The following is a 13,209-nucleotide window of genomic DNA, read 5'->3' on the forward strand; positions in this document are numbered from 1 at the left end:
TACCAGTAATTGCTTATTTGCAAGGCAAAGAATGAAAATCCTTTAGAAAGACAACAATGAATTGTCTACATGGGACATGTTTCTTATGTTTGTAACATTTAATGTTGAAGGATAATCATGTTGTTGTTTTCTCCAGATTCCACATCTTGCTGAAGGTGTTCGGATTCATGGTGAGAAGGTTACCGAGGCACTGAGGCCCTTTCACGATCGCATGGAGGCTTGCTTCAAGCAGCTGCGAGAGAAGGTGGAGAAACAGTACGGTGTCAGAAATCTGGTAAGACCTTTTTTATTCTGTCCTTGATTTCATTCCTTTCATGAATACCAATTTGCTGCTCGGTGTGCTAGTTTTTGCTCCTTTCATGTCAACTGTTAGATTGAAAATATTGAAAAAGTTTTAAAGTTCATGTTGGAAAGACTTAAAAGTCAAAGCAGGAAAAGGTGAAAGTAGTTCCATCTGAGCAGGTTATAGCTTGTAATCTTGAGCAAAATGTGATGCAATAAGTGACTTTATTCTGCCACAAGTGAAGGCTAATAGTGCCTCCCCAGCAAAACAAATGAGTTTTCAGAGCAACGGAGGCATTTTATCTGTCTTGTAACAGAGGTGGACTTAGCAGAGACGACCCCAATATTGACATGAACTCAGTTTGTGAATTCATAGCTCAAGCCCACTTCAAGTATGCATCAAGACGGACACGTTAAAAAATTACAAATAGAATGTTTTATTCTGATTGTTTTAATATTATTTTTAAATAAAAGTTTAAAAGAAATCCAGTGTGTTTCAGTTGAACCTTTGATAACAGTTCTTGCCATCAAAGGTGTAACAACGGACTACTAGGTTTTAAGGACAATTACTTTGTCTTGAATCAATAATTTCTTTTACTTATAAAAATTAAATCCTTATTAAATTCAGATATCTTTGTCCGACATCAAAATTAGCTTGGATATTGTTTTTACATCTCCTGCCTTTGCCATTTCAGCCTTATCATATTGCCTGCACTTTCCAGGACAGATTTGCTGTACAAAAATGATATTTTAAGATGGCATCCTAATTGTGTGATTGATTTGATTAAATGCAAAGTGCATCCAACATTAAAGTAGGCAGGCTAAATTGTTATAATAATAAACTGTTTTTGTATAACCTTCAACCATTTGTAATACAGTTTTGAGTTTGAAAAAAGGCAAAAGCCTCTCAAGACATCTTACAGGAGCAAATACAAATACATATAATTTTAATATGAAGCAGTTAGAATTCTTTGAAACAGTTTGCCTTTGGTGGACAAGCCTGATAATGGACATATGGTGGCACACAGTTCAGCTTGCTTTTATTTTTTAGAAAAAACGCCAGGTTGCTTCTGTGTGCCAAAACGATAACCTTATTGTGATTGCCATCAGCCTGGCTATTTATTTGATATAAAAAAAATAAAGAAAGAAGAAAAGAAAAAAAAAGAAAAAAAAATCTCAAGCCAATAGTTTTTCTCTGCAGCTCCAAGGTTAAATAAAAACCGGACGTACTGGAAAACACAATACAAAGGCAAAGAGTTGAGTAATTTAAAAACAAGAAAACAAGTATGCCTGTTGCAACCAGGCATACTTGAAATTTTAGCAATTAACTGAAATTTTCCCACAAAAAAGTTTTGCAGAAATCCACATTAAACTCCAGATGTCAAATCACAATAAAATATACAGTCTGCACTGTGAATCCAACAGGGATTTTGCAACAGTATCATGAAGCAGTCTAACAATTTTAAGACTAAGCAACCAGTCTGTGATGGTATTTTACACCTACTGGGAAAATTTTGATCACAAAACTTGACAAGCACATAATTTGGATTTTCCTTTTCAGTAAAGAGTTTTATATCCCACCTATGCTTGTTTTTGTTATTTGCTGATGTCAGCTGACTGCAGCAGGTTGCTGCCGTCGGGCCGCTTCCCACTTCTTTTTTACGGCTCTAATTGTAGCTTGGCCAAGCATTTCCTTCTATCCTGCCAGAGGTAAAGAGTTGCTCCCTACGTTGAAAGGAAAGGGTGGCAACCTTTCAAATGAGAAAAAAAAAACATCACTTCCCAGAAATTGATAATAAAGCCGCTGTGTTAGATATGTGTCTGTCTGTCATGAAAGTCTTTCAAAGGCTGTGGGTTTAATTGTTCTACCCACAAGTTTCAGATGAAATTAAGAATGACTCATCTTTGGGTGATGATGTTGCTGTTGAAAAAGATATAAACCATAAAATTTATAGTTTGTTTGATGAACCAACTATATTAAGTACGACTTGCGAGTCACTATATCTTAAATTATTTGAGACAAGATAATAGATAGATATTATTTCAATAAATAATAGTTTGTTTAGTAGATACTAATTACCGCAATGTAGAAACTTCTGTGTTACTTTACTGTCAAGTTGCTAAGCTATCTGTACTTGCAAATTAGCTACCTACCTAGCTTAGCGGTGCTAACTGTGGTCAAACAATGATGTCTGACTTTAGGACTTTAACAGTAAAGAGTACGTGAACATCTCGCCTTCCGTTAAGAAGTCCCCTCTTTAAAAAGATCTTTGTAAATAAGTTGACTTTTTTAGTTAATCTCTTAAAATAAATAAAAATAACTTAACTGATTCAAATTAATTGAAAGATCACAAATCTCTTCTTACTCCCCTAATCATGTACAGTAAACACTGGAGATTTTTTATAACCCTGATAATCAATGGCAAATTATTTCAACAGTGGAAGTAAATGTTTCTATTTTTCTTCAAAGCAGAAGTATTTTTTTTTTTGCAATTTAGAGCCAACTTTTACTAGTTCCAGTTGAACTCATGTTAAATGTTTTGACAATAAGTGCAGCCTGTGTGAGATTAATTATGCAGAAAAGTCTAAGAACTCAATAATTTCAAAACTTGTATTGTAAAGCTTGTTTTGTTCTCTCCTCTGCGGCGCCAGCCGTCAGGTGATGAACGTCGCGGCCCTCGTCCTCCCTCCATGGTGCGCTCCTTCACCATGCCCTCCTCCCAGAGGCCGCTGTCCGTCGCTTCGGTCACCTCCATCTCCTCTGACAACTCCCCGTCCAGGCCTGGATCTGATGGGTAATCCAACGTTTGCCATTTCTCCGGACGTACATTATCATTAAATTTAGCTTTTATTTGTTTAACAAACAATCATAAACAGGTGCAGCAATTAAACTCAAAAAGAGAAGCTCATTTGTAGATTGATTACACTTGGTGAAATGTCTTTACAGATGTATTTTACTGCACTTTGGAAGCTCAAACTGCAGTTAGTCATAACATAAAAAGCCAAAAAAAAATGTCCTTTGAGATAGAAACAAACATTGAGAACAACTACTGGCTTGATTTTGGTCCAGCAGATGGTCAGTGATCAGGATAAAACCTCTTAATTGTCACCTCTAAAATTGGTTACATATTATCCAGTGGCTGTTTGAGGACAATGGTGTCCTCATGACAGTTAACGGGTTAAGAAACAAAAGGTCTCTCCTGAATCTGGCTGTTCCATACAGCTGTATCCAAGCATATTAGTGGAAAATTGAGTAGAAGAAAATGCAGTGATCAAAAGCAAAAGTAGCTCCACCCATGTTCTGTATGCAAACACTGTGCAGTACCTTTCATCAGACGAACATTTCTGTTTTAAAAATATTTTTTATACTATGAATTCTTTAATATATGTGTTTCCGAACATCTGATTTTAGTGTTTTATGAGCTCATCACTTCTTGAGGAGTTTTGTTGATATTCTAATTCATTCACCTGCCCTGGCTGTGTGCTAACAGAATACAACATTCAGTCATTCTCGTTCACAATCTGTTTGTTCATTTTCTTTCCTTCAGCTTTGTCTTGGAGCCCCTTCTACCAAAGAAGCTGCATACAAAGTCTCAGGACAAATTGGACCGGGACGAACCAGAAAGGGACCGCAAAGAGAGGAAGAAGGAGAAGAGGAACAGCAAGCACCAAGAGACTTTTGATAAAGAACTCAAGACAGCAGAGATTCAACTGCAGCAACCTGAAGCTGTTATACTCTCAGAGACGGTAGTGTTCATTATGTTTTCTTGTGTATACTTTCTCTGAGTTTTTTTATTATTCTATAACTTATGACTTATTTTTACAATTCCCAGGCTTATTTAGACATCCTTTCCTCCTTTATAATAAATGTACAGTTAAATAAATGGATTGCTCGGTGTATTTGTCTTTTTTTCTACCCTTTCCATCTTCTCTTTTTACATGTCACCTTACCACAGCTCTGCCTATTACAGCAAAGAGGTGTAAATGTATTTTATGTCCAGAGGGGATACTCCCAGGCTAACAACACAGAGCTAAGAGAACATAATGTAGCCATTTTATGCCTGAAGGGTCAAGAGCAGACCATTGATAAATGTTTGTATAGTTGCTTTATCGGAACTGATATTTAACACAATCATCAATATAGTTCATGCTGTTTGTGTACAAAATTACATGCTGCATTTCCCAGTGTCTCCCTCATGGCCGGGTGTTTGAATTCCACCAATTACAAAGTTATTTGTTAATGTCGCCTGCAGTGCAGAGTAGCCCCAAGGACGTTTCTTTTCATATTCAAATTTGAGGCACAATAAAGTAAGGAAAACGCTCTCATGCATGCAGATAATTGTTACTAACCACAAATAACACCCTCCAACCCGACAAGCACGTTTATCTAAATTGGTTTTTTCTCTAGGAATACAAATAGTGGTTTTAATATGTGTGAAGAATGACACAACAACCCCAGAGGAGACATGAAGCCACATTTCTGAAGTGATATTTCATCAGAGTCCAGAAAAATGTGCTTTAAGTGCCATTTTATTGACTTGAATGGATTTGATTTTTCAGTTTCAATGCTCAGTAAAGACTTAATCTTTCATTTTTCTCCACCCTTGACCTGACAGATCAGCCCCCTGCGGCCTCAGAGACCAAAAAGTCAAGTTCTCAACCAGATGGCTGGGGATCGCCGTCTTTCTGTCTCACCAGGACCTCCTTCTTCCACCACTTCAAACTCCTTACCTGGACCCCCACCCATTGCACCAAGGAATAAATCCACCTTTAGCCTGAATACTGTTTCAAGTAAGAGCAGTTTTCTGTCAAGATAAGAATCTAGAAATTTTTTGTCAATGTTGACAAAAATCCTGAAACTTTCTGTGGTTTTTAAATTCTGCATTACCACAGAGTAAGCTTACTTTTACTTGTAGAGCAAATTAGAAATGGCAAATACTGATCATAGAGCTGAATGGAAAAATAATGGCAACAACTCAATAAGCACGACAAATTAAAATAGTCATGTTTATAGAATGAAACAAAATTCAAAGAAATTATGCATAACATCAAAAATATATTAACAACAACTTTAATACTTTTATAAGGTATACGCAGTTCAGTGGAACCATAGTTAAAGAAATTATTTTATATTTTGTGGTGAATGCAGTTTTAGGCTGTGATCATTTTTATGTTTTGACTGTTTAATTAAAACTTGTTCACATGTTGATGTTACTCATTTGCTGGAATTTAACTGTTAAATCTGCTGTCAAAATCCAACTAGCTGTCAGTCATTTAGTGGTTGCAAAATATGGATTTGGTTTTTACTGCAATTCTTTACATGAAGAAAAGAATCTGATGTCCTTAAAGAAAGTATCACTAATGTCTCAGCTTAGTTCAGCCTGAAATAAAATGAGTTTATAATTAAAACATGTTTTTTATCAGTATGTGAGAAATTTAATTATAGAAAAAACTGTTTTATTAAAGAAAATGCAATTCCTTTGCTGTCTTCTTCTAATAGTTTTGTAGATTAGTTAGTTTTCACAGAAACTAAGAAATGTTTTAGCTTTGTATTTTATAGGTTATTTAATTTTGATATATTCTAATGATATGAGCATTTGGATGTGTGAATGGGTGGGTCACTGATGAAAGCGTAAATCCCTTTGGAGTCTTCTGACTGGATGAAAGTCTTCATTACTGATATTAGTGTAACCTGGAACTAATTATTCTACACTAAGCATAGATTAATTAACACATAGTGTTGTTAAAATCTCACTTTTTGTAAACTCAGTATTCTGTTTCGTGTTGTCTGGGGAACTGGACGCATTGTTACAACCCCAGCAGTTGGACTCGGTTTTTTTAACGTCTTTTGGCTGAGAGCCCTGATCTTACAGAGACCCTCATGAATTTTGTTGATGAATGTCTGCTGATGTTGGCCTTTTTCTCACAGGTCTGGAGCTGAACGGGATGGGCTGCACTGACAAGGGGGAGATCCCTCCTCCCCTGCCGTTGAAAGGCAGCACAGGAGATTACGGCAACCTGCTAGATAATCAAGACTTGACGAGTCCCTCGACGCCTCCTCCGCCACCACCGCATCAAAGAGTAGGTGTTTTAATTAACTCCCTAATGATGCATGAAACTTGGACTAAAACAAACGTCCGATACTCACACTTGACATTTAGTTCAACCTCCACCGTAATTCCTTTATCCTCCAACCCCCCATTTATCTATTCTTACATGTCCACATGCAGGTTTTCACAGTTTAATTTAGGGGCTTTTTCTCAGGTTTTCTGCAATATGTGCCACAGAAGAGTGTGGCACATAATGAGTGTGGCATCAGTCAGTTAGCTGCCTGTCTGCCCTGCCGTTATTTATGCTGGTCCTGTCAGAAGGCCTGGTGCTCAGCCGTGATTGATTGGATGATTACTTTACCTCTCCCATTCATCAGAAGCTCTCCAGCTGTTAATCAGTGACTCATCTCTCCACACTTGCTGACTTCTACTCAAGCCGTCTTTTCGCCTGGCCTGGACTGGCTGTTAACTAATCCTATTTATCCAGTGTCACGGCCCGTGGACAGGTAGTAAAACTGAGCACTGGCACGCAATGTGGCAGAAGACTGACACTAACGCAGCGAGAGCACATGTTCTGAGAGGTTAGTGACTGCCCTTCTTCATTTCCAGTCTTTTATGGAGGGACAGGTGAGGCTATCGAAGAGTATCACTCCTCATCTGCTGTTAAAGGCAAGAGATCTGCTTAACCAACTGGGACATTTTCTGTTTAGACTGAATAAAAAAAAATACCTTCAACATATTTAATGTATTCGGAACAAAATCCACTCCTGTAAATTATCTTTTGCTCTTGGTTGTAGGACGTACAGCAACCAACTAATTGGCTTTTGAAGTTACAGCAATACACTTGCCTAAAAAATTCTGAAGAAACTGTTTTTTTGGGGGTTTTTATTGTCATTATCACAATAAACACCACAGACCAGATGTCATTTAATATCCACCAAGGGCACATTTGCTATCAATCATGCAACATCTTTTATCGCTAGTCATATCCTTTTAACTGTACGACTTCATACCCACGAGGGGGACATTTCATCATAAATATATGTAAGTTTGTCAGTATGAACTGCATGTATCAGTTCATACTTGCCTGGAAGCCATTTCATACCAACCCTTTATAATTTTGTGCCCAGATATCCAGGGGGATATTTTATACCAACCATTTGTTAATTCCTACCTGCTTGAGAGATCTTTTGTACAAATCACTTATCAACTCATTCCCACCGGGGAGACATTTGGTGCTAATTGTATAACATTTTGCATTGCTAGCGGGATGTATCCTTTTGTTCATACATCAGTTCATACCACCAGGGGACATTTTGTACCAACGACCTACCAGTACAGACTGGTGCTATAAACCATGGGTGTCAACTGTATGTGTCTCCACTTAGGTGATTTGTAGGACTCTGAATAACTTGACTGAGGAGGCGTTTCAGCCGTTTGGTTCATGTGTGATGGACACCTAAGAGTTTCAGGACACTGGTCTCTGAAGATTGGAGTCTGACACCATGGCTGTCCAGATCCAGTCCTCTAGAGCTAGTGTCCTGCCAGTGGTCCAACCACTGTACCTCCTGAGCTTGTCAAAGTTCTGCAGAGTCCTAATAATAAATCATCATTCAATGCAGGTGTGACGAAGTAGAAAAAAAAGACTAAGACATGCATGCGACTGGTCCGTTAGGACTGACTTTGGACAAAACCACTGTTTACCTACCTTACTTTGAAAAACCTGCCAGCTGGATGAGTCATACCAACCTCTTGTCACTTCCTACCCACCAGAGCATGATTTGTACCAGCCATACATCACTATGAAGTCTTCAGAGGACATTTTGTACCAACAACGTGAGAGTTTGCGACCTTGAAGAGGACCTTTGAATTTGACCTGCCATCAGTTCACAACTACTAGGGAGAAGTTTTGTACTAATCATATATCAGTTTGTTCCTGCCAGGGAACATTTTGTACCAACTAAGTCACTTCTTAACTACTAGAAACATTTGGCACTGACCGTATATAAGTTTGTAGATGCCAGAGGGATGTTTTGTAAGAACTGTACATCAGTTCTGCTCCACCAGAAGAGAGTTTAACTTTGTCCTCATTGTCCACTCCAATAAGTTATGTCTAGAAGAATATCCAAGACACTCAACAGGCCCAACTGGATATCAGAACCAATATAAAATGAACTAGTGACTAAAAACAGGTTTATGTGTAAAGTTGAAGTATTTTGATAAATTTTATATCGCTATTATTCATGAAATATCTTTAAGTAAAGACAAAATTAAACTGACATGGGATGGTTTAAGTAAATTGATACAAAATGGGGTTTTGGACATGTATGAAATGGAATAAATGGTAACTTGTGCGTAGGAAATGCGGATGCAGAATTGCAAAGGGGTACATTGGCTCGGAGTCATCATTCTGTCATTTCTCTCTGCATTAAAAGATTTCTGAATTAAATTTCTTTGTCATGAGACAAATATAATTCTGGGGTTTCTTTTGTTTTGCAGCACATTCCACCTCCTCTTCCTAGCAAGACGCCCCCTCCTCCTCCTCCCAAGACCACCAGGAAACAGACCTCCATCGATTCAGGAATCGTACAGTAAACAAAGACAGTGACGGAAAGACCAAACAGCACACTGACAACAAAACAAAAACATCAACAGTGAACGTTCCCACGGAAAAAGAGAAAAGAAAAAACAAAAGGGTTGTTTTCACCCACTCATCCCTCGCTCCCCATCCTAGCTTGACAAGATGAATACCTCACCGCTGCCCGCCCCCTCCTATCGTCCTTAAGTCTCTCCTTTAGTCTTTCTGTCTCATGGTTGATGCCGTCTCCAGCAGGGAGCGCGTTTCACAGATGAATAGTCACTGAACTTGTAGATGCAGTCTAGAACCGCCACTTTGCGCTTTTTTTTTTTTATCATGACGTGAGATTGTGCTCAGAGAAGATAAGCTGGGACCAGCAGCTTCTCAACACTGACCCACTCAATTAAATGAGAGCGAAAAGTTCATTACAGCATTATTTCTGTCTCTGTTATTCATATCACCCTACTATGTACAGAGGTATGTATATATTATGTTATTTTATTTCAGGTCTCTTTGTATGTGATTTAATCATGACATTTTTTTTTTTTTTTTGTATTAACGCATCACTAGATTAGTGGCATTTATATGAAACAAAAAAGGGCTTGTAAGTTTGGATAGACAGAGATTTTGGAGAACCTATCATGAATCTCATCGGTAAAATATCTGGAGTGCACATCCTGCTAACTCTTATTCCATATATTCAAGCATCATTGTTTAGACCATGTTCCTGATTGCTGTAACCTTGAATTCCAATAACATTGACTTTTTCCAGTTCACTACTGACATGACTTCTGAATAAACTTTCAAATGTATGTATTTGTAAAAAAAAAAAAAGAGAGCTGTCTTCCTCATTATCTCTGCCTGCGCGGAGAGACGCCGAAAATAGATCTTTGCACTTTCTGGAAGTAAAAAAGAAGAAGTAGCAGAACAACCTGACACTCTTTCTATGTTCTCTCACCTTAACTGAACACTGAGTGGTAAAGCTTTCTGCTTCCTTGACTGGCAGCTATCACAGCAGTTTCTGCATCAAACATGCATGAGCTCCGTTTTCAGAAACATGTCACTCGAGTGAAAGTGGGATTTCCACGTAGCTGAAAAAGCTTGAATCTTAAATTTGCTTCATCTTGAAAAATAATGGAACAGTGTCTTTGCTACACCAAAGTTTTCTTTGTTATTGTTAATGCTTTTCAATGCTAAAAATTTCATTCAAAGCTACTGTTGAAGGTCAGGTAAAAAGAGGTTTTTTTAAAAGCTTTTCTTTCATTTTTCTGAAGAGAGTCGGGCTCTTTTTATGCCATGTTTTAGGTGAATTCATGCGTAATTTGGGTGGACCCCTATAGGAAATACTGAGCTTGATAAACATGAAAATACCACATATTTGTGCAATGAGAAGTAGTTTATTAATATTCATATTTTTCTGAATTGATGTAATCTTTCTTCAACAATTATTTTACAAAGACGAGTATAAAGAAAATCAGAATCCAAGTCAGGATGAAATGTTTAAGGCCTTTTACTAAAGACGGCGCCAGAATCTGCTGGAGCTTCATCATCCTGACTGTCACGACAACACACTCTTTGAACTTTCATCAGTCAAGTCAGACGACATGATGAGAACCAGCACTTCTGGAGTGTTTTGTTCCATTTGTGGCTGGAAGCTGCTGTAAAATTGCTCCGTTGTGCCATCATTTTCTGAACCAACTTTGTACATTTGGTAAACGCATATATGGGCCTTATTTTCTGTCACAAAACCAGCTGGTGGGACCTTTTTTGAAGTACTTGCCCCAAGTTGCTCCTACTCTTCTAGTCTTGTAGTCGGCTGACACTTTTTGAGTGGGTGTCTGCCTGAGGGGAAGAAACGCTCCGAATGTAGCATCTGTTGTTTGAAGGTGTTTTTATCTCCAGAAGATGTGGCTTTTTAAAGCTCTTTTTTGTCCTAATTAGAAACACTGAGTGACACTTTTCCCCCTCTGGTTTTCTTTTTTTCTGGAGGGAAGCTGTCATACGAGACCACTTGTAGCTCGTAGTCTTTGTGAACGCATATAGTAAAATGCCTCATTATTGGTAGTTGGTAGTTCACTCTGATCAAAATGCACAGCCATGTGTAGTTTCCTCATATAAATAAGTAAACTTTTTTAGATGTTCCTTCACACCAATTACCAAGAGCAATAAATAAACAGCAAATCAATTGTCTGTTTTTTGTGTAGCTGAGGAGAAAAATGTAATCATTATTCTACACTTTACTGAATATGAGGGACAGTTTCATGCATCGTAACACTATGTAGTACAGACCTTGCTGCTTATCCTTGTACCCAAGGAACTATTGGAACTACAAGACACAATCAAGGTGGTTTCGTCCATTTTAAAAGTCCAGAAACAAAAAGAAATAAAACCAAGTGAAGATGTGACATTTTTCTTAATTATCTGGCTGATTGAACTGAGAACCCTGCATTATTCTAGTGCTAAAACACCATTAGATATAATCTGCCGACTAATAGGGGTTGTACATTTTCTTTGAAAAGGTGAGTTTCATGTTTTGTTTTTTCTATTGCAAAATGTTCATTTTAAATGTACCTAGATAATGATGGCTGCAAATTAATTTTAATAACTGGGTTGTTTCAGAAATGCTCTCTTGCTCTGATACTGTCATTTACTCATAGTGTTGTCTCATTTGAGAGGGTCGGATGTATAGATAGATATCACTTTGGAAGACATTAAGAATGTTGAATGCCAGTGACTTTCTGATCTTTTGTGTTACTTAAGCTATAAGATGTGTTCCTATTTGATATTTTTGGCAGATGCCACGTTTGGTATTTAAGTGATATATTCTACAAATTGTTCAATATAAATTTTTTTAAGAGGGCAAATACTTTTCCACAGCTCTATGAAAAGTAGCTCTGGGTTTGGAATTTGATGGAAATGATATGAAAGAGAAGCTTGGTGAAAGCAAAATAAAAACCCAGAGGTAAGAAATATAAATGTTCATAGAATCCCTTAGAAAAATATACTTAGTTTTATAAATCTATGTTAAAGAGAATTAGAAATTAAAGTGTTAAGTTTTAAAATGATAAATTGCAAATTGTGTACAAATTTTTTTAAATTTTTTGTTTATTTTTTAAACTACAGATGAGAACATCACAATTTTCCTGGTGACAAAGATGGACATTAACTAAATGTGTAAATCTGATTCAAATATTTATCTTTCGGTTTGATGAAGTTGGTCGGCAGACGTCTCAACTTTGGCAGATGATGGTTAAATATATTTTTATTGCTTTTTTATTATGTCACTGTGGGGTCAGAAGGGTCATGGTTGATGAGTTTCAAAGTTTCATAATGACTCCAAAGTCATTTAAAGTTGTAGAACAATAAAAGTTGGAGCCCAGAGGCGCCCAATCCTGCTTTTTAAACTACCTTATTGCATTTCAGAGATGTGTCCAGTCACTCCAATCTCTTTGAGAGGGAAATAAAAAGTTTCATCAGTGTTTTAATTCACTTATCAAGAATACCCAGCACACTCCCCATATCTGGCTTTGCAATTGAAAAGGGATAAAGAGTGAAGCATTTCAGCAGTGGTAATATTACATGGTTAACTGGCAGCTTTTTCAATAGGCTCTCTGTGATTTGTGCTCAGCCATTATGCTTTAGCCTCTCACTCCTTAAAGTGGAGGCAAAGGGGAAAAAAGCAGGCTTAATTGAGAGGATTTCTAGAGACTTTGCTGGGAGGTGGGGCGAGAGGGGCTCCTTCTCTTCAGCAGAAACGTATTTACAACGGACTCCATCCTCATCTCATTTGTCATTTCAGCCAAGGATATTGTGTGTGTATTTCCCTTCCCGTCCTTCGTGACACACTTTCATTTGCTGAGCAGCAGCAAGTGTGTGCACTTCTCTTTAAATGTCTCTATTGCATAATAAAAGAGGACAACATTTCCATATACCAGCACACCTGTCTACTGTGTTTTCATGGCTTTTTTCCTCCCAAATGGAATCTAGCTACAGACTCTTGTAATGCATTTTGTTAGCAGTTGCTTTTAAACTTTTCGATCTGGCAGACACTTGCAGGATGTACAGTGATGGCACAAAACAATCACTCCACACTTTCAATTCCTGCAGCTTGTCCTGCATTTTGTGTGAGCCCCCTGTAATTTAATGCTTTGTGGAGCTAACTCTTACTGCAGTGACAAGTGTTTTTGTGTTTGTCTGCCAGCTTTGCACATCTACACACTGCAATTTCTGCCTGTTCGTCTTTGCAAAATCGCTCCAGTTCAGCCAGACATGTTGCTGAGAACGTTAGTTTTTAATTCT

At 37.6% G+C, this 13,209-nt stretch overlaps 1 protein-coding gene across 2 annotated transcripts in view; it reads left to right on the top strand.

Annotated features, from left to right (window-relative positions):
* Positions 1-12,847, top strand: part of dock1 (dedicator of cytokinesis 1) — a 200,497-nt gene extending 187,650 nt beyond the window's left edge. For both annotated transcript variants that reach the window (XM_055042817.1, XM_055042818.1), the window contains exons 47-52: positions 137-274; positions 2,935-3,077; positions 3,831-4,029; positions 4,899-5,073; positions 6,212-6,363; positions 8,832-12,847. In XM_055042817.1, coding sequence (XP_054898792.1) covers positions 137-274; positions 2,935-3,077; positions 3,831-4,029; positions 4,899-5,073; positions 6,212-6,363; positions 8,832-8,927 — 903 coding nt within the window. In that variant the 3' untranslated portion in view covers positions 8,928-12,847. The remainder of the gene's footprint in view (positions 1-136; positions 275-2,934; positions 3,078-3,830; positions 4,030-4,898; positions 5,074-6,211; positions 6,364-8,831) is intronic.
* The last annotated feature ends 362 nt before the right edge of the window (positions 12,848-13,209 follow it).

Source organism: Poeciliopsis prolifica, unplaced genomic scaffold, assembly GCF_027474105.1.
Source record: "Poeciliopsis prolifica strain line A6 unplaced genomic scaffold, Auburn_PproV2 SCAFFOLD018, whole genome shotgun sequence".
NCBI lineage: Eukaryota > Metazoa > Chordata > Actinopteri > Cyprinodontiformes > Poeciliidae > Poeciliopsis > Poeciliopsis prolifica.